Here is a 26,237-nt window from a genome sequence, read left to right on the forward strand (position 1 = left end):
TGTGGTAACGGGGGGCGGGGGGCGTTGGACCGAGAGGGGACCGAGGGTGGCGGCTGGGATCGAGGTGGGGGGTCCTGGGATCGAGCGGGGTGGACTCTATAGCAGGGATCGAGTGGGGTGGGATCGAGTGGGGTGGGCAAAGGCCTCAGCAGCAGGGATCGAGTGGGATGGGCAAGGGCCTCAGCAGCAGGGATCGAGTGGGGTGGGCAAAGGCCTCAGCAGCAGGGATCGAGTGGGATGGGCAAGAGCCTCAGCAGCAGGGATCGAGTGGGATGGGCAAGAGCCTCAGCAGCAGGGATCGAGTGGGATGGGCAAGGGCCTCAGCAGCAGGGATCGAGTGTGCAGGCAGGGCTGTGGGAGCGGGTGCTGACGGGGTGCTGAGGGGGCGGTGCGGGCGGGCAGGGCGGTGGGGCAGGGGCCAGCCGGGCAGGGATGGAGCCCGCTGGCACACATGTCCCGCCGGTACCAGGCTCCAGAGGGCTGAAGCAGGGCACTGTGATTTTGATCCAGGTGTGCCAAGAACGGGCGGATTCCTGAGGAAAAGTACTCTCTGCTTCATCGCGTCAGGTGGAGATGTGATCCACCGTCGTTGCGTCTCCTGCGCCACTCAACCGCTGCTTCGTGCGGCCCAGGCCAGGAGATGGGCAGCTGCAGGCAGCAGCGTGGCTTACCTCAGCGCAGCCCCAGCGAGAGCATGGACTGACGCACACCTCCTGTGCTGATTCAGTACTGTCTGCCTTGACGAGCAGCCTCAGAGACGCTCCTGGAGGATTGAAGGGTTGGTTACAAAACCAAATGCTTCTAGTCTAGACATGTTTCCTGGCCCTGAGTGTCAATTCCCAAGATCTGGGGTACAGTTTTGTATTATAAAATGTTATTGCACCCAAACGCAGTTTTTCATTCTTGAATTGTGTGACATGATGATGACTACGTAAATTCTGAGAAATCATGTTTGGCACCTGTAAGGTACATTCTTAACGCATCCGATAGCAGAGATAAGCTTAAGCAATAGCTGTCTTGCTTCAGCCCTTTTCAGCACAGCTTGTACACGTTCAGCTGGCCACAGTGAAACAAGAGGCTGGTTCCACGCCTGCCGTGGTGAGCGCAGAGATGCTTCACTGTTACTCACTCCTGCCAGCTATCACTGACGCGTGTTGCTAAAGCTGTTCCACTTGAGCACATGGAAACCAGACTTGAGCAAGGAAGGCCAAACTGAGATGAAAGCGGCAGTGCTCATCTCGAGCTTTGTCCACAGTTCTGAAACAGGAGAATAAGTCAGAAGTGTGGTGGTTGTTGGGATCCTCCTCCTTTTCAGTGTGAAAATTGTGCAAATATTGAGAACTAATAGTTTAAAGAAACCGGTGTTCTCTCTTTTAAGAGAAACGAAGACACGGGATCACATTAAAAAAAAATAATATCTTGATGCATTCTTCTGTTTAGAAAAGTTATTGGCTGCCTTTTTGTTTTTCTTTTTTAAAGATCACTGCGGAGAAAAATGACAGCTGGCTCTGTCTCAGTTCCTCAGGTCATACCACTTCGAATCCCTCTTCCAGGGAAGGCTAAACATGAAATAGACACAAATACTCCTGTAGAAATAAAATCAGGTATGAATAAGAGCTTTGACTCTATGTGAAACCTTTTCTTACGCATTTCTCTGAAACTTTTAGCCTCTATACTTTTGTTTGCTTTTAATTAGGATTTTCATGAGTGCAAATTTCATTAAGAAATTTATACAACTAACGTGTTTTGATATACCAAATATACTTACACTTAATTTTACGCATTCAAAAAATATTATTGACTTATGAGTTATATGTCTGCAATTAGTAGTCTGAATTGCTTCCAAGATCAAGTTCTTAAGCTGTTGCATTTTGCTTTGACTGCAAAAACAATGCTTGCAAGTATCATGTGCCGGGCTCACCCCAAAGGTTTGCCTTGCAAGTTTTGAAATGTCACCTTTCACTGTGGGAGAAAATACCTTTTCTGTCATTAGAATGCACAACCTATTTCAATGTTTTCCTACAAAAATATTGCACAGCTACTTTACGAAGAGGAATATTGCTTATAATGAAATTGAATTTGTTGGTAATTAATTTTTCATGGAAGAAACAGTTTTGGCCCCAAACAGTCATTTATGGAACTGCTTTGTTTTGTTTATGTGAGAAGAATCGAGCACAGTAGTGAGTACTTTGAGGTGCAGAGCTCGTTTTTCACAGGTTGAATACAGTTTGCCTAATTACTTCCTCTGTGTCTTTCAGATACACCTGAGGTCTCTATTTATTACACTTTAGATGGAAGTAAACCAGAACTCATTAGGAAACCTGGCTATGGAGAGCATAACACTTTTAAATATAAGGGTCCTATCACGTTACCGGTTGGGAAAGTAATGGTCAAGGCACTGGCAGTTACAAAGTAAGGATCCTGTTTATTTCAGTTATATTTTGGCAAGGGACAGATATCCCTGTGACGGCTTGGAGCCCTGTTGTTTAAAGCACTCCATACCTCACAAATGAGAGACACCCCTTGCCCCTGCCAGGTTGCAATCAAGTGATCTTCATGGGTTGCATTGGCTTCACTTTCTCCTAGCACTTTTTATCCATTAAGTGTTTGTGAGGTTGGATTAGCTCTCAGATGTTTATTTCCTGGGCTGTGGATGTAGGCCAATGATCTGCAGAGGCTGTGGGTGAGAAACTAGTAAAATACATTATACTTAGAGCTCGTCCTTTTGAGCGTTATCATCAGAAGTGCCAGAGGAACTGGTATGTTGTTTTCTGGGGTCATCCCACTGCAATAAATTCAGCAGATTTACAGAAGCAGGTCTTCCCAGGAATTTGCTTAGTTTCTAGCACAAAATGCTAAATCTCACAGCTTAAGTACAATGTTGTATGAGCAAGAGTAAAGTAAAAATACAATACACAGAAAGAAAACTGGATTTTGCTGCACAACAACTGACTTTCTGCAAACTAACTCCATGCTTAGAGACAGAGAGAGGACACATAAACTCTCTGTCTGTACCCTGTTGCATTTTTTTTTATTTCCAAGGGAGCAGAAACTTCCACTCCAGCTGGGGATTTGGGCTTGCTGTTCCCTGCTATTAGTACCTACAGGTAGCCTTTGCTTGTGTCCACTCTGGAATGTAACACCATTATATTCCCTGTGCAGGGGCATGCAAAACCTGGGCCTATATATGTGTTCTAATACCGCTACCTAGATTAACAGTTGTTTCCAGTACGTTTTTTTATTAAGATGTTTTCAGGTGTGCTAAATAGATGCTCTAGAATGACAATAAATCCCAAGCGCATAGTTTGGACATTTACAGCAAATTCAATGTTACTGCTGTATTTTATTAAAGAGTAGAGACAGGTTTTTTTGTCAAATAAATAGCATGCTAACCACTGTTTGACTAGGAAAAGGAATATGGTATTATGAATGGAAGAAAAGTAGCACTTTCCTCTATTTTCTGCGACGCTGGCAAACACTAGTTACTCCAGAAAGCAGACACGGGAGTATTAAGAGTTTTACATGTAAAAGTTGTTGAGGGATCAAAGTATCTCATTATTTTATTGGTAACTTCTTATTACGCATATTTTAAACTTGAAAAAAACAAACGAAACCAAAGCAAAGCAGTAGTTCCTGAGAGTGCTGCCCAGGATTATACTTATCAACTGTAATAATGACTTGCAAGCTTGGAAGAGATGTTCCAGCAAAAGAGCCGTGTCCATTAGTGATTTACTTGTTGCTGCACATGGGTTTGTGGCACATGTATAGCTTTGTGAACGTTGATTTTCAGGGACTGCAGGGAAAGTACAGTTGTAACAAAGGTGTTTCTGGTAGAGTACAAGCAACCAAACATCCTTTACTCTGTTGAAGACAATGACAAGAATTTCCTAAAAGATAGCACCACAAAGGTAAGTTTTAACACTTGTAACCTCTTGTGTGAATATGAAATGTTCTATGTATGATATTACTTAGAGAATAAACTTGGACTGCCTATACTTCTAAGATATTTTATTTTCTCTGTTTGCCCATATTTGCTGCCTTGGTCCTTTTTGTAATATTAAAATTTCAAGGGGACACAATTTTTTTTTCTTGTTTCCGCTGGTCTTCTATGACCAATTCAGGACAAACATTTTAGAAATACATTTATAATTTAAGATACTCAAATGCTTGCATCGAAGATAAATACCTTAAACATGTACTTTAAAAATCTTAACAAATAACCATAGCAAGAGAGGATTAGAGCAAAATCAAGAATTTCATTTGGAATACAAATAGAATTACTTTTTAGGAGAGGGAAGCTGGAATGTTTACCACAAAACCAAAGAAGAATGGAGTGCATGTGGAAATCAAGCCTGCCTGGAGTGAAGCACCCCAAGATTTTCAAGGTATACTTTACTTCATAAAGCTGAAATAGAGTTCTGTCTTAGCTGAAAATACTGTAAAGTTTTCTTCTTGTATGACTGATAAAATATGGGTAATTTTTAAACCATCTTAGAAGACAGAAAATCCTCTGGTAATTCCAATTTCGATTGCTCAACATGGCAAATAGAGAACAAAAATTACTTTCCATACATTTCACATTACCCCTTTAAACATATTAAAATGTCATTAATTTCTCAGCAACATAACAAGGCCCAGTCTGTATTTCCCTTTGTGCCAGAAAATGCTTTTAAACTGATGGGATTGCAAGTCCTTTATGGAGTGCTTTACTGATGTTTTCGCGCAGTAAGATTCCAAAATAAATACACAAAGCACAAATGAAAGCTTGACCCAGATTTTCTCTATAGATAAAGCCTGTTATTCCGTGGTAACGGCAATGGGACTGTTTTAAGAAGAGGGAATTGTATTAATGTTTAGACATTAATTTAGTCTTAGGAGCTGGGGGTTGTTGAGCAGGATGGAACAAAACCACAAATAGAGAAAAATACAAAAGTAAGCGCTTTCAGAGAGGAGTGATGTTTCTTCTAGTGTAATTTCCTGTAATTCCATGCAGTTTATTTGAACCCAAAATATGGATGTCAAATACACGTTTAAATACACTTAGCTATTGGAATTTAAAGCGAGACTGTGTAATATTCACGTTAAGATATACATTAACTGCATGGAGTGAATGACAGTGGAATAACAGGATTGTAATTTCAGACTGGGAAACAGAAAGAAAGGCTGCTCACAGGTCCCTGCAGGAACAACAGCTCCTTGACAGTCATTTGGAAACAACAGAGTACGGAGAGGAATCCATCTCAGCACTACCAACAGAGTCGTTACAGGTAAGCAAAGGGGTGTTGAAGAACACTGTAAAAGGCTGTCATCACAACTGAGCTCTAAAAAAATAAAAAGGTGAAGATTTATGATCATTCTTATATAATCTTTCAGAAATCAGTGCCTTTGGCTGTATTATACAGTTAATTTAAATCTACTGGTAATGACAGACTAGAATAGGAATGCCCAAAGCAGTGTATAGTTATCAGTAACAACAAAACCAGGAAATGCAAATTAACAATGCCTGCATTCCTACTAATTTTCTTTTAATACATTTCTGAATCTGCAATTAGCAAATATTTATTGCTATATGTTGGCAAGTTGATATTTAAAACTTAATAATTCAGTAATGCTGTCTTGGAAGTAAATAGCGAGACATTGTTGGAAGAAGCTGTGGGTCCTTGATGCAGCTAGTGGGGGAGTCAAGTGTAGTAAATATTCCTTAAAGCAATGCATTTCAGTGCAGTTTGTCTCAAATACAATCTTCAGCTGATTTTGCTAATCATAAGAGTAGCATATATATAAATGGATTTTGCAAATACTCACTTTCTAAGGCTAAAGAATTACCTTTATTTCAGTTTGCTAGTTCTTCTGCAGTGACTAACCGGAAAAGCTTAGCAAGCACACAGGTGTCAAGGATCCAGAGGGAAACAGATTTTCTCAAGTAAGCGACTTCTTTTAACATATTTGTCCTTGGAAAGTAACTGAGCAATTGCCTTTTGCAACTAAGTTGATAATGTTGTGGGACTATAAAAATGAGGAAAGTGAAGACAGACACTGGCTCATAACTGGAGAATATGATCTAGGTAGGTCTTTGAAAATTCTTTCTGTTATTTATAGTTTTATTTGTATTTCACTGTACACAGTTATCAACTATCTTACCATCCTTAAAAAAAAATTCCTAATACCTGTAGGAGCAGAGGAAAAACTGTCTTTTCAAATTGGAGTACACCTCTCACTGCAGTAGGTGAGAACTGTTCACTGGAGTAGTCTCACAGGACATTGCTGCTTATCAGTATTGAAAGGCTTATCTGTTCTACATCAGTGGCTCCCCACGGTGCAGCAGTGAGGCCTGACACAGATTGTGTGTCAGAAGATTTTACCTCACACAGTGAGGAAGAAAGTATGAAACTCTGTAGCAGCCAGAGAGCTTTCTGCATTGCAGAGCTGTTTAGAATTCAGAACCTCGTATCATGGATGCTGGGGCTGTGGATGTGGACCACCACAGCTTGGAAACCACAACTGAGAAATCAGTGGCCTAAGTCCTGTCTCAGCAAGTTCCAGGTTATTCATTATTACGTAGCAGTGCAATACCAAAACAAGCTCAGCCAGCTAGCTGTTATTTTCAGATGCGCACACTGTTCTGCACCTCGCCTGTCTGACCCCTTGGCTCACTTCTGTCAGGAATGTGGATCTCCTGTCCCACCTGTGCCAGTACATCGCTTCCCACCCCCTGAAGCAGCACAGGTCAGCAAAACCTTGTAGCAATCAACAAATTATCTTTGGAGAAAACAACTTCTTCAGCAAATTACACATTCTATGCTGGCAAAACCATTATTTAATCACTCTTTCATTTGGGAAGGTCTGTTCTGGTTGTTTTATTTTGTTCAGTAGCTTTAGCAGTGGATCTGATGTAATTCTTAAATGATGGGCAAAATTAACCATAGATTGCTTCAGTTGCTTACCATATATAAGGACAACAATGAAAAAGTAAATTGTGTTTTATTTGCCTGTGTCAGGAAGCATTACCAAATTTGGGTTCCTCCTCATCCTGCAACAACACCCACTGCATCTTCAGGACCTGTATATGCATCTTATTCCAGAGCTAACTAGTGCAGTTAGTTAGTTAGTAACTAGTGCTTGTGTCATAGCTGTAGAAGATCCATCTAATATGCCTGAAACCTTAAACGGTGGCATGTGTGGGCATATGTAAGAGCACCAAATTTTTACAGTGATGCCTGTTAACTGTCTTTTCTACCTGATCTAACAAGTCAATGGTGCATTTTTTTCCTCTATCATTAAAAAGATGTCTTGTCTGGGGCAATGCTGTAGTTTCAAGTGGTGACTGAGAATATTCACCACCTTTTTAGATTAGGTTCATAGTTATGAGGATTTCAACTACCTGCACGCATTTTATAGTAGCGTATTAATTTTACTGAAAGTTAACTTGGTAACTTTCTGGCATATTTTTAGTAGTCAGTAAAGCATTCTCTTCCCAGTTGTCTTCATATTTTCTCAATAGCCTTTGACCTTTAAGGATCAGTATCAGTATCTGTTGCTGTCAGTTGCTGTGTTTCCAGTGGCTTTGCCGCTGATGTAGAATCCAACCAGGAAAATACTGAGAATCTGATGATAACCTTAAGGATCTCATTATGGCCCTTAACGTGCTGTCATGGGGTTTTTTATTCAGATGGCCCCATGTCTTGAATGCAGACATCTTGTGCCGATGAATACACCCACTTGCATTGTATGTGAGGCACCAATAGCTCCACAGCTGCAGCCCCAAACCAACATCTGCATAAAGGTAATTGAGAATAAACATGACAAAATAGCGATTTACCTCCTGGCATGCATTTTTCTAACAGATGAGTTCATTGCAAATACTTTGATCCAACTTGGGTTTGTATAATTACATTATGACAGCTTTAAGAGTTAGTAGGATTTAAAAACACCTTGACTAGAAATAATCATTAAAGGTAAACCTCATAAGCTCGGAAAGGTCTGCTGAAAAGCACATGATGTAGCAGTATAAATGACAGGAACGCATGCACTTGTGCTCAGTAGAGAGATACTCTATGATTTTGTGATTTATGGCCTTAATATTACTAAACATTTGAAGTCTATGAAATACTTCTTCATCACTCTGCTTTCCTCACTTGATTGTATGTGCTTTGCACAGATGAGCTGGCAGGACTGGGGCAGTGGGTGTGTGCCCAAAACGTTACGGCACAGTCTTAGTCAGTGATCCAAAAGTGCTGGTGGTCTTAACTAGACAACATTTGCCCTACAAAATACTCCCTACCCAGGGAGTAGGGGCCCTCCTTGATCCTCCCAGTCAGGGGAAAGGGTGTGAGGAGGTGAGGACTGATGCTGCACATCCACTATTGGTTGCAGAGCTGGTGTCTGCAGCAAGGTTTTGGTTTCTGTGATGGTGGGACCCTGTTAGAGGTTCAACATTTCCTTAGGTGAGATGGGATCCACCTCACAGGAGCGCTGGGCTAGTAAGGAGGGCTTTGAAGTAGAAACGACAGGGGAGGAAGGGTTAAGAGCAGCCCTGTGAGGGAGTGATGGACAGGGCTGACAAGCAGAGGATCTTGGGTGATGAGGATGATAGGGAACGTTAAACATCTGGAGGAAAGACTGAGAGAGCTGGGACTGTTTAGCCTACAGAAAAGAACGTTCAGAGATGATCTCATCAATGTATATAAATTCCTGAAGGGAGGGTGCAAAGAAGACAGAGCCAGGCTCTTTTGGTGGTGCCCAGTGACAGGACCAGAGGCAACCGGCACAAACTGAAACACTGGAGGTTCCATCTGAACATCAGGAAACATTTTTGTACTGTGAGGGTGACGGAGCACCTGCACATGTTGCCCAGAGGGGTTGTAGATTCTCCATCCTTAGAGATATTCAAAAGCATCTTGACATGGCCCTGGGCAACCTGCTCGAAGTGACTCTGCTTGAGCAGAAGGGCTGGACCAGGTGACCTCCAGAGGGCCCTTCCAACCTCAGTCATTCTGTGATGCTGTGATAATTGCAAGGGAACAGTTTTGGAAAGAGATGGATGCTGAATGGAAATTTCTGGCTGAAGACTATCAGGTAACAGCGGAGATGCATAATCTGAGACAGTTACCAGCTTGGTGTCGAAGCAGATTATAGACATTGGTGCAGATTTAGTGTTTTATGGCAGCCCCGACGTAGGTGCAAAGGCAGACCTGAACTATTTGGTGGCAAGAATCAAAATATCAGACTCATTATTCTTAGCTCTGGTGGAAACTTGCTTGTTAGTGGTGACTGTGTTAAGGACTTTTAGGGCACCCTCACGGTTTATTATTATCATTATTATCCTTGCAGATACTGGACTATCTGTTTAGTGTGAGTGCAGTGATTGAGGAACCTGACAACAGTATATACTGGAGGTATTGATGCTGGAGTTCCTGAGGGAACTGTACCATAATATAACAAAAATTGTCACCAAGATACATAGGCAATATGGCCTAACTAAAGTCTGGAGCCCACAGCACAAACTTGAAGGATCTCTTCTGTCTGCAGGGCTGAATAAGCACAGCATTTTGTAAGATCAAGTTCACAGTTTTCAAATACTATGTGAAATATATTCTTTCTCTGTTTAAAAGGGCAAAGTAATTTGTCAGGTGTGTGGCACAGGAAATCCTCTTCACCATAAATACTGTGTGACTTGTGAAAGCAAACTGCCTGAAATACAGACGGTAAGGCTTCTTGCTTCAATCACACTAGGGTTAATCAAATCAAAGCATAACATTCTTTTTCTCTGGGAAACAAGTCATATCCCTGTGTCCCTATGCTTCAAAAGCTGAGATTCCCTCCCTCGTGCCATATTCAAGCCCAGTACTCCCACAGATTTGCCATCACAAAAGTCTAGCTAAAAATAAATGTTTTGTATACCTTCAAGCTTCTCCTATGGAAGTCAGGATTGCAAATGCCATTATGAAAACTCAGAAGGCTCTTGGAAAGCGGGTAGGCTTGACTCCAAGGGAGTCTTGTTTGTGTTCAGATTGTTTTTTATTGCAACAGAAAACTTGAGTATATACATCAGGAAGATCATTCTCGTTGATTCAATTATTTTGTAATAGTGGAGAGAAGAAAATATCATAAGCAAATGGAGATAAGAAAAATAAGGTAAAAAAAGACTTTATTTTTACCTTACTTTTCTTATCTCCATTTGCTGCTTCCCCTATGTGCATACAGCTGCTATACTTGTATTTGGCTGTGGCTCTGCCCAGGGATGAGAAAAGCAACGATAAATGTTCCCCCTAAAATTGCTGTCTGTTTCAACTCCCCATTTAGCTTGCTCATTTAGTTCCTTAGAAGAATTTTCCTTTCACTTCTGAAGAGAAAAGTCTTGTATGAAAACCAGATGGTATTTCACTTCTCCAGGTTGTGATAAGTACAGAAATGAGAGAATAATAGTGATTTGCAAGTTAAAATCTGATTATAATGGCAACATCCTGACTTCTAAAACTGTTGGTAGCTACAGGCAAAGGTCTCTTGTATAGACACTGAGGTGTCATTTCAAAGTTAATTTCAGTAAGAATCTGTTCTTACCTAAGATAATCATACATTTAGCTGCCTTACTAAATGTAGGTATTAGTATGTAGCCGCATACGTAGTTAGGCATATGACTTGAATGGTGAGACCCGTAGTAGCTAACAGAGAAAGTTAGAAAGTAAGAATTATTAATAGTAAACAGAAAAAATACTAATAATAGTGATTAATTAGTGATAGACAATAGTAATTCCTGAATATTTAGTAATTAGTAATAATGCTGATGTTACTATTGATGCTTATTAAATAATTTTGGTTTAGAACATATTTGGACTTGTGCTTTTGTAATTTTATCTTCCAAACAAACGCCCAAATGCATCATTCAAGCTGCAGTGCCAGCCACAGATGAAAATAGGTCTATTTTGTGTTTGCTTATGTGCTGTTGTGGTGTCTGTAATCAAAATAATTTTCCTTGGGTTCTGTTCCTTATCCATATTCCTGACTTGCAGAGAAAATAAACTGCATAAGCCCTGAGGCCAAACATAGCAAAACATTTTTAAGACCTATTTGTCCTAACTAGGATCTATACTCAACCACTAGAAGTTTCAGCTGAAAAAATACCTGTTTTCTTTTGCATACACCCATATAAGTTAATGTTAGTAGGAAAGCTAGGTAATATATAACTTGTAAGAGGTAAAAAAATGGGAAAAAATATTTTTGTAGCAAACACCGAACTGGAAGAAAATTTGTTGTCTGAATACATTCTTCCTGCCATACTACTACAAAGAAAGGTACAAATCAAAATAGCTGTTGTGCTTTGGATTTGAAAATGTAAGTTTATCAGCAGAGAAACCTCCCCCTTAGCTTGAAGTGTATTTATATATGGGGCCATGTTAATTAATACGCAGTGTAAAAGGACACCATTGATAAGGGAATAAATTTTTTGTTCCTCTAGTTCTGCTAAAAATATTTAAAAATTAATTAATGACACATTTTACTGTGGTTTTGTAATGAAAAAAATTACAGGTTCGATCCAAGTCAGTCTGTTGCTTATTCTAAGTTAAAGTAATTCTTTTAGGCTGAATATGACTTTATGTTGTCCATGTGGCTTGCTTTCCTCTTTCCCTTTATTTGGTTTGTGAACTTTTCCTCATAAAAAGTATTTTCTCCCTAATGCTTGTTTTATTTTATTAGCCCAGGTTTGCAGGAGACACTCCCCCGCCTTACCACAGCCAGCAAAGGAAGACAGTTTCGTGCTCAAAATGCAGCCGCATTAACCGATGTGATGCCCGTTTCTGTGACTGGTGTGGAGCCAAGGCACGTGCTTTTGCTGTTTGTGTTGACAAATCTGGTTTTACTCATCTGTGACCTGCAGCAATTTCAAACTTCTCTTTGCAAAACTCTTCTCAGTTAGTACACAGCATGTTATATGGGTTTAGGAAAGGCAGGTCCTGCTTGAAGAACCTGGTCTTCTATGACAAGATGACCTGCCTAGTGGATGTGGGAAGGGCTGTGGATGGCGTCTACTTAGACTTCAGTAAAGCCTTGGACACCATCTCCCAGAGCATCTCCTGGGGGAACCGGCTGCTCATGGCTGGGATGGGCACACTCTTTGCTGGGTAAAAAGCTGGCTGGGTGGCCAGGCCCAAAGGGTGGTGGGAAATGGATTTAACTCCAGTTTGCAACCAGTCACAGGTGGTGTCCCCCGGGCTCCGTGCTGGGGCCAGCCCCGGTTAATGTCGGTGTCGATGCTCTGGGCGAGGGGATGGAGCGCTCCCTCAGTCAGTGGCAGGTGGCACCAGGCTGAGGACAGTGCTGCCCTGCCGGGGGGCAGGGGGCTCTGCAGGGGGGGCTGGGCCCAGGGGCCGAGGCCACTGGTGTGAGGGTCACCCCAGCTCAGAGCCGGGCCCTGCCTGTGGGTCACACCAGCCCCAGGAGCTGCGGGCGGGGGGCAGGGGGCTGGGGAGCTGCCCGGGGGAAGGGGCCGGGGGGGCTGGCTGGGCCGGCTGGGCATGAGCCCCCCGTGTGCCCGGGTGGCCAAGGGGGCCAGCAGCACCCTGGCTTGTGTCAGAAACAGTGTGGCCAGCAGGGCCGGGGCAGTGACCGTCCCCCTGCGCTGGGCACCGGTGATGCTGCACCTCGGATCCTGGGTTCAGTTCTGGGCCCCTCACGGCCAGAGGGACACGGAGGGGCTGGAGCGTGTCCAGAGCTGGGCAGGGGCTGGGGAGGGGGCTGGGGCACCAGGCTGGTGGGGAGCGACTGGGGGAGCTCGGGGTGCTCAGCCTGGAGAGAGGGGGGCTCAGGGGGGACCTGATCCCTCTCTGCAACTGCCTGACGGGCTGTGGGCAGGGGGGGATCAGTCTCCCCTCCCAAATAACAAGCAACAGGACAAGAGGAAATGGTCTCAAGCTGTGCCAAGGGAGGTTTAGATTGGGTTAGTTAAAAATTCTTCACTGAAAGGATTGTCAAGCCCTGGAACAGGCTGCCCAGGGAGGTGGTTGTGTTACCATCCCTGGAGGGATTCAGAAGACGTGCAGATGTGGTGCTCAGGGACATGGCTTAGTGCTGGGCTTGGCAGTGCTGGGTTAACGGTTGGGCTCCATGATCTTAAAGGTCTTTTCTGACCTAAACAATTCTATGAGCTATGATTATTATCAAAATACTTGCTTAGAGCACGTAGGATTATGTAAAGAAAAATGAAAGGCTTAGATGACATCCTGATCCCACATCGGTCAGTGACTTAAGGGTTTAGAGATTTAAACAAATTACCATGGGTCAATAAGCATCAGATGAGATGCAATAGCCGTATACTCTGCCAAAGTAACATATCCATCAAAGGTTAAAGTATAGGCTTATCTAATGCAAGTTTTCCCATATCTGCTCTGGGCTATGATCACCTATACAGACAATTACCAGAGATGAGATGATGCATGCAATTTTTTTTGGCTGAAGGCCTCAATAATTTCAGTAAAGACAAGTACTTCACTGCTGCTCAGTAGAGCTTTTGAGTGGTACAGTCAGGGTAAACAATTTCCCCTGACATATATTTTTATAGGTATAGTTTTTCAATCTAAGATCACACTCAAGGAGAATTGGTTTCGTTTTTTTTTTTTCCTGTGAGCTGAGCTCACATAAAATTTGAAACAGTCCCCTATATGCATACTTAATTATTGGTGCTGTACTGTACCAGGGGACTTGCGGGGGTGGGGGTGCTGTTAGAATTAAACTGGAAAGAACTGCAGTCAATACTCAGTGTCAGAGCACCAGACTAGTAATTACAGGGCTTTGCCAAAGAAAATAAGTGTTTCTGAAAGTATACATTAAAAAAATAACATACCATAAAGCTAGATCTGTCTGAAAAGTGTTTGCCTTCACTGAAAAAGTCCTGAGATGTCTGAAGATTTACTGTCTTGCAATTGCCAGTGTGTTAACAATCTGATATCCTGGTTAGTATTTCTAATCTAGTAGCTTTAGGTAGATCTGATATCCTGGTTAGTATTTCTAATCTAGTAGCTTTAGGTAGCACTAGTTTACTTCCTTTTTTTAATTCATGCCACTGCTTTTATCATTCCTGAACCTATGCCTCATATGTTTTCTGTACTGAACTTTCCAGCCTGGACCTCCTCGGTCCTACTTTACTTGTTTCAAGTGTGGTACGAGCAACCATCCATATGCTCGCTTCTGTGGGTCCTGTGGCATTTACATAGAGCCCCCATCAAGGGCAGGTTCTCAGAGAGGCAGTCTCGTGGATGCTGGGGACACGCCGGGTTTTTCTAAGGTAAGACACACAGTATTACAAAGTATTACAAAAATATTGAAACAGCTAAAAACCCAGTCCACTGCAGGTATAGAGCGGCACAACTCCATTCATTTCCTCTTAGAGATAACGTTGTGGTCTGTGAGCATGCTGAGGGCAAAACCGAGGAGATGTTTATTCTGAGAACTGCTTTCTGCTGAAGGTGGCCTTAGCCAAAGGCCTTAATCCAGCCTTACTCTAAATAGCAAAGTGAGAAGCAATCAGCTTTTCAAAAGGCTTAGCTCTTTAAGTCCTTTTATCTTGTTGCATGTGAATTATTTGTGTCCTGCTGATACAAGGTATTTGCTCATGTAGTGTTTTTAAAATTCTTGTTTTAAGAAAGACTGTAATGTTTATCACAGCCAGCTTTTGTCTTGCAAAAGCATATATGTCATACTGCTGGCGACCATGAAGAGCTTTGCTTTTGCTTGAATATTTGTGATAAGTTGCAACATTGTTACAGACTGGCAATTAAAATCCAGAATTGCTAATGATTCTTCCTGCTAGCTTTTTCACTCCTTTACAGTCTTGTATAGTGTTCTAGTTAATTTCTGCTTGTAAGCCATTTAATCATATCTGATTATATCACTTACACTTTTCCTTTCCCTCCACAGGCTAAACAATTTCAAGCTCAAGTTGCCTGGCAGCCTCTTTTTTTTTCCTTGCCCAAATCAAGAGCAGAACTAAAAGAAAGAGAAGACAAAGGAACCCAAACCATTGGACTTTTTTACCCATCTAGCAAACTGTTGGAAAAGAAGGAGCTCGAGCTGATTTCAGAAAAAGAAAAGCTGGAAAAGATGAGTGATCATAAGCCTCTCCTGACAGCCATTAGTCCTGGAAAAGGTTAGGAGTTTTGATTTTATGTTTTCTAAACAAAGCTGCAATGTACAACCTTGCTTTGTCGTGAAAAGATTATAGTCTGTGGAATGTGCCATCAGTAGGAGACCGATTTACATCTTTACAAGTCTGTCTTCCCACCAGTGGCTTGTAAATGCCTTAGAATTCAATCAGTGATCTCCATCAACAGCTAAAAGAAAGGCTATCGGCAATATCAAAATTTTGGTTACTGACCCCTGTACAGCCTTACTAACTTGCTAGCAGATTGATTTCCTCAGATCCTACAAGATCAGGGGAATTGGAAACCACTGAAGAAGCACCCCCCCCCCCCAGCGCCCTCCCCACCGCTGGCCATGTGATGTTCAGGGAAATCTGTGATAGCACCTGCTGCGGGTATTGTTAAAACTGAGACACAGGGCTCTTAAAACATACAATGAGGCTTGTCTATGTGAGGAACTTGTTTGGGGTGCTGTTATGGAATAAATTATAGAAGTTTCAGAAGCAAAAGAAACTAAAGAAAGGGATTCTTTACAGGATTACAAGAAATAGGGTTAGTAGAAACCTTGAGAGCTTGTCAGCCCCATCTTCCAGCCTCTCAAAGGTATCAGTACATCTACATCACTCGCTGCAGAGACTGTCCATGCGCAAACTACTGTCAGTACTGCAGATGACTTTGTTTCATAGTCCCTGGTTTGATTAGTTAGCTCTTTGTGGAACACTTGACTGTTTGCTGTCATTAAAAAGTTTGCAATTTTTTAGAGGTTTTAGTTTTACTATCATGGGAAAACATCAGCTTCAGCTTTCTGGATCCCAAACTCTCGAAGGCAGTCCATCAGTATTAACTAGGGACCTAATAAGTGGCCCAATTGGCAAATTGTCTTTGACGTCACAGGGAAGTTCAGCTGTGCAGTCCGGAGAGTAAGTTAATTTTAGATCACTACGGCATCAAATGGCTTGGAGGAGCAGTTACTTTTTTTGATCCGCTTTCCCATCTCTAGCTCTTTTCTACAACTAGAGGGTCAACCCTTCAGGCCATTATCAGAATAATTTATCTGTTGGGTAGAAACAATAGTTTCTAATGTTGCTAATGAATGTTAGAAATTCCTGGTTTGACTCTGTATATAAATATCCACACGATGCATTCTTATTTTTAAAATTATCACTAGGGAAATCTGTTTCACTACTCCCTTGCCCTGAAATGTGGCGTGTTCTCTTAGACATCACTGTAGGAAATACAACACTTGACTCAACATGTCAGGGACCTTAATTTAATCAGAGGTAATAAAGGATTGGCTCATAATAGTGCTGAGGAAAAAAAAAAAAGCAACACCAAACATTCATCTTTCCCTATCAGAAATACAGCTCTTGACTTGTGAGTGAGAACTCCTTTCACTGGGAAAGGCTGGGAGGAAATTCTGGGCTGCTTTTGAACTATGTTAATTTTTATCCATTTAGCAGAGATAACTTTGTTGAAGTTGCATTGTGTAATGTATTCTCCATTAGACTCTGCCAAGGACTGAGGAACATATTTCATTCTATAAATCAATAAATGTCTGTTACAGGCAGCTCTTTCATGATGTTCCCTTTCCTTGATGCTGAGCTGTATGAAACTACATGTATCAACAAGACCATACACTATCACTCAAGAAAATCTTGTCTATATATACCAAATATGTCCATTATTTCTTCAATTCAAATAGTATCAGACATTTGATATTAAAGTTTTTAAATAAAAGTGGTTACATAAAGGTGTTTTTAAAAAAATTATTTCTTGACCATATCAACCATTAACTAACCTTCTATTCTTTTGTGAAGATTAAAAAAAAACCAAACAGTTAGGACAGGGGAAAATAACACCAGTACCAAAACACTAATCCTCCAATGTATACTGTATTTCTTATTTTGTTCTACTCTTAGTCTGTTTTGAACAGGAGTCAAGTCATTTACCAGGTAAACTTTACAAAGAAGCCTCCCATTTTCTACTGTAACAAACAGTAAATCAGTGTGATAGAGGTGCAATCAACTATTGACAGCATGAATTCAAGTATTCCATAAGTGCTGCCAAAAATCCTTTTAGATATAATAAAACATCAAACATGCAAGAATATGCTCCTGGCAATCTGGATTATTTTTTTTATATATAAAATCTTGGGATTTAGGCTAGTTATGAACCAGTTTATTGCAAATAATACTGACTTCTCTGGGGGGATCACTCACCAAGTAGTAGTCTAGCTTGGATTTTTTAATTACTGTTTTCAACTTGTATTCATTTTTGCATGCGAGACCATGGCAGGGAACAATTTATATTGTTATATATTTATTTTTACATTCCTTTTAAGCTGCTTAACAAATAAGATTTGCTGGTTTACTTTGTCATAATTTCTACCATTTTGATCTTGGAAGAGTCCTCCAAGCACAAAAATCCTTGTGCACTTGCCTTCTCTTGTAAAAGTCAGAGCAGCACTTTTCTTCTGACTTGGCTTCTTCTCACTCTTTTGAGCTTCACTTAACATGAAGGGAAGGATAAGGTCAGAGTAAATTCATTGTGTAAGTTAAACGAAGTTACCAAGCCTACACAATTTATTTAAAACAAACTAATTCATACTCGGTGCTTTCCATAACTATGCTCAAAACCAAAATTAGCCAGATCCTGATAACAATCACTTAAGAATGAGAACAAATCTTTTTGTTTCCTTCTCTGATGAAAACAGAATGTTGCTTCATAAATACTTGGACAGGAGCTGCAAAAAGTCTAAATGGCTTAAGATGAGTTTCTAACCCAGGTGCATTCAGCCCCTCGTGTTTCACACCCTGTACCAGCATAAAGGAATGCTGACTCTCACAGAGATCCTGACAAGCGAAAGAGCAGGAATGCTTATGCTTTTAATATGCTCTGCTGTATATAATTGAAAAGCATATATTTGGGGAACAATTTACACAGACCAGAATGCTATTACTGTGTCTGCAGTTTTCAGATTTGGCTTATTGTTACCTGTCAGTGATTTCAAATCAACCAAAAATCAGTTCAATAATGCACAATTGCTTAGTTTTAATATTGTACTTTTTTTTTTTTTTCTTATTATGATCTGGAACATTGTGAGATTCTTCTTCACATGGAGGCAGTTTTGATTCTCAAGGACAATTCGGAGACATGGTTTTGTTGTGAACAGAGGTGCCCTAAGAATGAATTTGACCTATGGATAAGACACTATATCACCTTTTTATAGAGTATAACTTGCTTCTCATTTTCTTGATCAGATGAATTTTCTAAAGAATTTTTTTTTTCTGTCTCAGTGAAAATATGCTATCTTTTAAATTATCAGTCATGACTGGAAGAAATGTTAAGCACTGTTTTAGAGATTTTTCTCCTGCTTAACTCTCTCTTATCAGGCTACTGGAGAAAACAGCTGGATCATGTCTGTGCTCACCTTAGAAGCTATGCTCAGAACAACCTTGAATTCAGAGCACTGGTTGGCGAACCTCGAATGGGAAAGGTAGGAAGGAGCTTGTGAGCAGTATCTTCCTATGGAATGTTATGAAAAGATTATTGTGGCTGCTAGATAGACACTGGAAAAATAGATGTCTCCCTTTTCTTTAGACCTTGACCTGTTTGTGTATGTAATTTGTCTTGTTTTGCTGTTCCATGCTTTACTCAATCTTTTATTGAAGATTTCTTTTCTGCTTTCTTTCCTATGGCAGTTTCTGTTCTTCTCTCACCTCACAGCTATAAGAGAAGTGACAGAAGCAAGAAAGCCCTTCCTCAGCTGCTTTTCTAATATCCCACAGCAGGCTAACAAGAAAAAGAAGAGATTACTGACATCTATGTAGTTGGTCAGTTAAATAAGCCTTGCTAGAAACGGGATTTAGCTGATACGCTTGCCTCTGCTCCGGGCTGGATTATACCAGCAGATAGCAGCAATTCTCTTTGGCTATATAGTCCGCTTCTAGTATAAACTATACCAGTTTTACAGAAACAGGGTATTGCTCTTCTTACTGGAGATGTAGTCTTCAGGATGTCACCAAACTGCACTGAAATGATTAAAGGGGTGATAGCAAGAAGGTGGGAACCAGAGATTCTTCCCAAAGAGTCCTAGACGATAGGGCTGGTATGACTGAGAGATCATTTGGTCCCTGTCCTGAGGGAGGATCAACTCTGCCTAAACTGTGTCTGACAGATGTTTGTCTTGAAGCTTTTCAAACTCACCAACAATGGAGATTTCACAATTGCCCCAGGCAGTCCATTTCTGCACTCAATTATCCTTGCTGTTGAGCTGCAGTACTGTATTGCTTTCTTTGGCAGCCCTGCTGGGTTAAGGGGTTGCATCCCCTCACGCTGCTTCCTAGGTGCTGCCAGCGCAACTGCTTGTGGCAACGTCCTGTGGAGCCAAGCTAAAAATAGGTCTGGAGGGGGAAAAAGGGCATCAGTGCTAGTACAAAAGTAGACTGGCAGTGCACAGCTGGATGCAGGCAGAAGCGGGGCTGGGAACTCCTTGAACTGGCCTACTTGGGAAGCTGTTTCCCAGTGTCTGACTGAAGTCACCCTTGATACAGTTCAGGCTCACTATTTCTTAGCCTGTCTTGACTGATCTGACACACCAGTGAAAAAACCCAACAGTTTTAGCACATAGAAACAGCTACAGAAAAATTCATGAACACTATGGGTCAGAAGGGTAATTGTTGTTTGGCAGATTACACTTGTGGGAGGTATGACACTGCAACAGGTACTTTCCATCTGAATTCTATATCCACTGAGACCTATTGGGTCCACCCATATGTTCAGAAGCTGTAGTACAAGTATAAATGTAAGTATAGTAGTATAGTAAGTATATGTAGTACAAGTGTAAATATAAAAGATATCTGCTTGGTGGAGCTGAGGTAACTTACTTCCCTTGCTAGAGAATTCAAAAGGATATGCCTGAAAAATATTCAGTTGCCTAGAGAAGGCTATGCCTGCTGCTTCTTGGCCTTTTGTCATCCTATTGTCTTGAAACCACTGCCCCCAAAAGTAACAGAAGTGATTCAAAGGAGTTGCAAACTTTCTGGGTTTAATGCTGCTTTTTCAGTTTTCACGTGGATTAGAAATATAGTCAACCTTATCTCAAAATTCTCAACCTGCTGCAATATAACCTTGTCAGCTTAATTCCACTTCTTTGTAATCCCCTGTGCACTCATTTTTGTATAACTTAGTCTCCTTGCCAAAAGTACTGCCTCAATTAATTGATACAGAAAATTGCCCACATTTTACTACAGACTGTGCTCCTACAGACTGGTACAACTAAAGCAGCAACCGGTCCTCCTGGAGCAGGGAGTCCTAAGAACAACACAGCCTTTCATGCAGCTGTGAAATCTGGGTGGAGAATGACTGAACTTTCATGAAACATAGCATTATTACATCTTTTGGATTCGTCTGGCATTTAAGTCGTTCTTATATTTCCAGTTACTCAAAATACCACCTGCCTGTTTCTCAGTTAGGTGGGAAGTGCTGGAACAATACCACAAGTAGGCAAATGCCACGTGTGGTTTTCTGTATGGGCTCCATAATAAACCTCATCAGCAAGACTTATTCCTAAAACTATTTCTGTGTACTTTTTGTAAGAGATACTAACAGCTGCTCTTTCCCTCTAGATTAATTCTGCTACCATCTGTGAGGACGACTATGAGGTCACTATTACACTGAATTACGCTCTTGCTGTAAACAAGGTCAGTTCGGAGGATGAGGCCCATTGTTTAGGCAGCTAGTACAAAGCTGTTGCTAGACCAGTCAGTGTAAAGCTGATATATTTTAAATTCAAGTCTAAACAAGAAATTATTTTCTTCAGAGGGTGTTAACTCATCACTTCAGAGAAAGGAATCTTTCTTTTTCTGTTGAAGCTGGCTGAACAGGTATCTTTATCTGATTAAGCCAGACTTCATGGTTATGTTGCTATCATCTTGCATTTCATTAGTTTGCTGCTAATATTAACATTATCGTTATATGTTGTTTGATGATTCTAGCACACCTTAGCTCTTAGATCCTCCTTTTCTTCACTCTGCAAATTGTGCTCTTAAGAAACAAGCTTAGTCATTTTCAATAGTTTGGAGATAACATTTGCCAGAGCTCGTGTTAACCATATTCAAACACTTACAATCCCTACTTCCAGAATTACCATGTTCCAAAACCCACCCACATATCCATTTCCAGCTTTTCAAAGATGAAAATCTACCATTTCATAGATCCAAAATTCAAACTATCTCTTGTGTAGAATCTTAACAAGCTTACCTTGCCATGTGGTGCCTGAAAAGGTATATCACATCATTTCACAAGCGAGGAGTTAATCAGATCTCTCAAGTGGTAGAAACACTTCCATTTGGATGAGAATCATAATTTCATTAAGTGAATTTGTGTCACTTTTTTTCTTTTTTAAATCAAAACAAATACCTAACACAAGGTTTAGAAAAAGATGCTACATTATTTTGCCTTAAACTGGAGTTCAATTACACATAATAATTTGACTTATGCTAATTTGACAGTGATATTAAAAGCCTACATATTTTTTCATATGCAACACTGTTTTATGCTACTAAGACTGTAACAGCATTACATGAAAATCTTGTTAACTACCTGCATTTGATGATTCTACAGGATATTCATAATAATAAACCAGTGAAGTTCAGCGATCATTACCTGAATACTGTAAAAGAAGTCAGAGATGGACAGGATGGCAGCCAGACTAGTTTTGGTGAGATTTCCCCCCCAACACCCCGTCTTTACAATGGACCATAAATATAGTAGTCAAGAATACAGAAGCAGCACTTGGAAGGTGCTACCAAGACAGGCAAACTAATATATCAGCACATTCTGCACCTACTTAAGTTATCTTTAAGTCTCAAAATGTGACTGAGTTGAGATTTAAGCAGTGTACCAACTCTGAGAAAAACTCCTGGGAATGCTTCATCCCTAGAGGACAGCTGAAGAGGCCAGTAAACTGCAGCCACAGCTCATAGCAGTGTTTGTATTATAGCAATAAAATGTTAAATGCTCTTCATATTCTTTTACAATAGGAGCCATTAAACATCAATATTATCTGCACTTTTGAGTTCTGCCAGGGACTTCAGCTTTGGCACATTTGACAAAGATAAGAAACTATGAAATACATTAATTCTAGACCTAGTTTTCAGGGATGCTTAGCTTGTCTCTCCCACTGGTCTCACTTTTTAGCTCAGCATTTTAGACATCTCCTGTTGGATTCAGGTTTTCATTAAATCAACTAGTTGTAAAGTCAGCACTAGAATTCAGAAAATCCTGTAGTGTCATTTGACATACTTCAATTCACATATAAGTTTCATCCACTTTGTGTTTCCAGTCTGAGACTTTCAAGAGGTAGCCACAGCACAAGCAGCTGGTTTTTTGAAGTGTCAATAATGGGATTGGGATTCCAGGCACTCTAGTAGCACCAGCTTTTAAAGGTCCCCATGTGCTGTGTAATTTCCTTATCAACCCTTCTGCACATTGGTAGATGATGTCTCTTAAAAATAATGGATGTACTTTTCTACTCAAGGTCCTCTAGTCTTGTTCTTAGGTATTTGGGGTTCAAACAGCATTGAAAATTTTAAGGTTTTTGGTCAAAAGAATTCATTAATCTGAGTCAAGCCTGTTGAATAGCTGCAGCTAATTAACAAAAAGACTCAAACACCCCAAACTCCACATTTCATTGAATCTTCATTTCAAAACAGCAAATTTCTAAGACTGCCTGAGTGTAACCTTTTGTTAAAACCAGTCTGATCTGCAACAAACGTTTCATCACTTTCTCTTGTAGAAAACTGATAAATATTGCTTTGATTTCAACACAAAATAATATATTTGTGGATAAATTATTTCCAGATCTCTCCCCCAAGTTCTTGTTAGGATATGACTTTGCTTTGAATTAACACTTGTTTCCCTTTCTGGTAGGCAAAGATGATTATAATCTTTTCCATTTGAGAGGCAAAATAAAGAGAACAAAGTCAAGAACACTTACAGAAAAAGAAGATAAACTCTCCGTATGTATCTTTTGCCAGTACAGGAAAAACTACCTATAGAACAGCACTAACAGGAAGGAGGGCATCCAAGGGTAAAAACAGGAAGTTTTTAATAGTGACTGGGGGTGGGGGAAGGGGTCAAAAGTCCAACTTAATATAAAACCTGAACATTGGTAACTGGCATTTATTGCAGAATTGGAAATAATTAAACCATGTTCCTACTAAGAGCTTAATTAGATTGTTGTTCTTATTTTTGGACCTATTCTGTTTTACTGATACAGCATTAGGCCTCAAGAATGTTGTAGACTGATTTTGTTATAATTTTTTCTCAGAAGCAACATCAGATGGAGGTATTACTGTCCTCCCTTGACCTTGCTACTTAGGTTGACTCCATAGGACATACCCTTGGCTGTGCTAGAACTACTGTTGGCACAGACTGTGAACTAGACGGAAGAAGATGATCGATGCAACAAACTTTTAAATCAACTGAATTTTCCCATCAAGCTGAGACGTCAGCAGAACTGAGGGCTAGTTTAATGCAGAAAACAAGGATTTACTTCTACTAGAGACCAAATATCCTGGAAGCACTGCATACTGAATGGATTGTCAGTAATGGCATAGAAAATTTCAGAAGGGAAATGTACACTAACCTAAACTTGGATCACTTAGCCAACTCAACAGGTGGAAGAAAATACAGACCTTTGTGATATGAGTCCAGACATAAAAACATTTGGTGAAGTGATTGGGCTTTCAGAAGGGGAGAGGAAGTAGGTGGAAGAAATAAAAGGAAAAGGTTTTATGTTTTTGCTTGTTTATTGTTTCAAGATTTAGTAAACTAATTTCTGTGAGTCAAAACATACTGATTTTTAAAATAAAATACTTCTACAAGTTCTGGAAGCTTCAAACTTTAATCCAATAGCAAAGAACTTGTGCCCATGTTGAATTTTACTGTGGTGAGCAGATCTTTGTACAACCCTGGAGAGCTGCATTGATGTAAAGCTAATAATTTGCAGATATGTTTGCTGAATCAAGACCTCAAGAGTGAGGTATTAGCCTGGGTTAGCCAACACTTGCTCATTCCCAAAGAAGGGTTATGGATTAGTAACACTGAGGCTCAGCTACACTGCATTCATGCCACTGTGTGCGTTTTCCACCAGTACTCAAGGGCAATATGGCCCACCTACTTCTGTTTTCACTATGTGAAATGGTACTGGAAATGTTTTCTGTTTCCACAGCCAGAATCTGGACAACTACTGGATGAACTGGGTCCACATGGGAAAGGAAGAATCACCTTGGTAGAACAATTGCTCAGTGAGGTAAGTTAACTGAAGTTCTTTCTTCTAACTCTTCGACCTTTCTAACTCTTTGACCATTTACTGTATAAATATGAGCCTGCTATGTGACTTCAACTTTATGCTTAAGAGGCAATGTCTGCAATACAACTGACTGTCTTCAGGTTGAAAGAGCATTTTACAGAAGAAATATCCTAGTTTACATTTGTATATGTTCTCCCCAAATTTCTGTTTGGTGGGCGCGTGAGGCATTCTCCTCTGGGTTTGTCAAGGCCATGCAGAAAAAAAATGTATTAATTTTATAGTTTAGAGTCAAGTCCTCTGTATAGCAAAAGCAAGCATAACCTCTACCTTTTTGCTGCATGGTAAGGTGCATCCTGACTGTGGGATCTAGTTTGACAGCCCTGGCTGTATACACTTCCTCTGGCTTTGAGATAGGAGATAACATATTCAGAAGAAACATGAAGAAACAGTACCACACAAATTGAACATTTCTGTCTTGAGCATAAAGTCCATTTGCCAACTTAAATTGGCATAATATTAAAGCAAGTGGAAGCTGAAGAATCTGTATGGCTTTCAACAGCTCACCTTCCCTCTCCTGTGCTTTCTAGGGAGCTGACCCAAACTGTATCAGCACTGAGGACCGACCTGCTCTCACAGTTGCTGTCCTTAACAAGCATGTGGAAGCAATCTCCCTTCTCGTGCGGAAAGGTGCTGACATTGACCAGCAGTCAGGACCGTAAGTGAGCACCGATTCTCTGCCTCAAGTCTTTTGAAGTTTTATCAAAAAAGCATTCACGCTCCAATTTTGCTGAGGATTAACCTCCCACCCCTCCTCCACAAATCTATAGTCTAGGAGCAACTTTCAAAGTCAAATTTAAAAAATGCAAAACCTGCAACTGAGCAAATAGGGTTCGTGGCCCTTCTTTCGGTTGCCAGCTTTGAAGATTTATCATAATTTCTGTTGAGAAAGCTGCTGTTGTATTCAACTCCTTCCTTCATCCACTTCAGCTTAATACGATAAACCACACTCAAGCCTACCCCCCCCCCAAAAAAAAAAAAAACCAAACAACACTGTGATTCCTAGTGTATTCTGTATTCTCCTATTCATTTTCCTTAGTTTAATTTGCTAGACCGCTTCTCCATGTACCAGGACAGTTTCCTTATGTAGTAAGTACTTCACTCATTCCTCCTGTGCAGGCACAACACCACCGCTCTCCACGAGGCAGTTCTGCTTGGATCGGAGGGAGAGGAGTGCATCAGAGTCCTGTTACGGTGAGTACTGTAGCTGGGCCGCTAACTCAGCAGCAGGCGCCCATGGCCTGCTTGCACAGACCTAGCTGGCAATACTGAAGGGCCAGAGTCTGCCCAGGGCTCAGCGGTCTTACCTCACAGTTGTGTCTCTGCCAGAAGAGGCATCCAGAAATTTTGAAGTTACTCTGTACCAACATTTACCTACGAGCCACTTCACTAATCCCAGTAACTTGGAATGAATTTAAGTAGCTTAAAACAATCTGTTCTTTATTTCCAGCTGCAATGCAAGTATAAAAAAGAAGAATGCAAAAGGACAATCAGCATACGATTTGGCTGTTACAGCTGGAAATAATGAAGTTATTTCATTGTTCGCAAGTAAGCTTGGACAGGGACCGTTGGACAAACTTACGAAACCCAGGAACATTGGTCTCATCAATGTGTGATTGCAACTGCCTTTCCCCCCTGCAAGATGAAGCTGGGGGACCTTTGGGTTTAGGAGCACCTAAGCACACACACCCAGTTCTGTCTGCAGACTTCACAACCCTATACGATCAACTTGG

At 40.9% G+C, this 26,237-nt stretch overlaps 1 protein-coding gene and 1 long non-coding RNA gene across 5 annotated transcripts; one reads left to right on the top strand and one right to left on the bottom strand.

Annotated features, from left to right (window-relative positions):
• Nucleotides 1-90: 90 nt before the first annotated feature.
• Nucleotides 91-26,237, top strand: DZANK1 (double zinc ribbon and ankyrin repeat domains 1). 4 transcript variants are annotated; one of them, XM_040611407.1, is made up of 21 exons: nucleotides 91-778; nucleotides 1,480-1,604; nucleotides 2,259-2,412; nucleotides 3,791-3,908; nucleotides 4,289-4,385; nucleotides 5,143-5,267; nucleotides 5,838-5,923; nucleotides 6,609-6,726; nucleotides 7,670-7,783; nucleotides 9,612-9,704; nucleotides 11,695-11,817; nucleotides 14,114-14,278; nucleotides 14,911-15,139; nucleotides 18,524-18,627; nucleotides 20,759-20,833; nucleotides 21,756-21,852; nucleotides 23,064-23,152; nucleotides 24,367-24,447; nucleotides 25,035-25,134; nucleotides 25,624-25,698; nucleotides 25,955-26,082. In XM_040611407.1, the coding sequence occupies exons 2-21, from the start codon at nucleotides 1,496-1,498 to the stop codon at nucleotides 25,969-25,971; spliced, it is 2,169 nt and encodes a 722-aa protein (XP_040467341.1). In that variant the 5' UTR covers nucleotides 91-778; nucleotides 1,480-1,495; the 3' UTR covers nucleotides 25,972-26,082. The 4 variants fall into 4 exon arrangements, with proteins under 4 accessions (XP_040467341.1, XP_040467342.1, XP_040467339.1 ...); XM_040611405.1 differs by having other exon boundaries at nucleotides 92-778; nucleotides 25,035-25,162; nucleotides 25,955-26,237; XM_040611406.1 differs by lacking the exon at nucleotides 9,612-9,704 and having other exon boundaries at nucleotides 92-778; nucleotides 25,035-25,162; nucleotides 25,955-26,237.
• On the bottom strand, nucleotides 15,153-20,763 carry LOC121095988. Its single transcript, XR_005830303.1, has 3 exons — nucleotides 19,338-20,763; nucleotides 18,562-18,656; nucleotides 15,153-17,638 (listed from the first exon to the last, which is right to left on the bottom strand). It is a non-coding gene; the product is annotated as an uncharacterized LOC121095988 (long non-coding RNA).

This window comes from Falco naumanni, chromosome 12 (assembly GCF_017639655.2).
Source record: "Falco naumanni isolate bFalNau1 chromosome 12, bFalNau1.pat, whole genome shotgun sequence".
In the NCBI taxonomy this organism is placed as follows: domain Eukaryota; kingdom Metazoa; phylum Chordata; class Aves; order Falconiformes; family Falconidae; genus Falco; species Falco naumanni.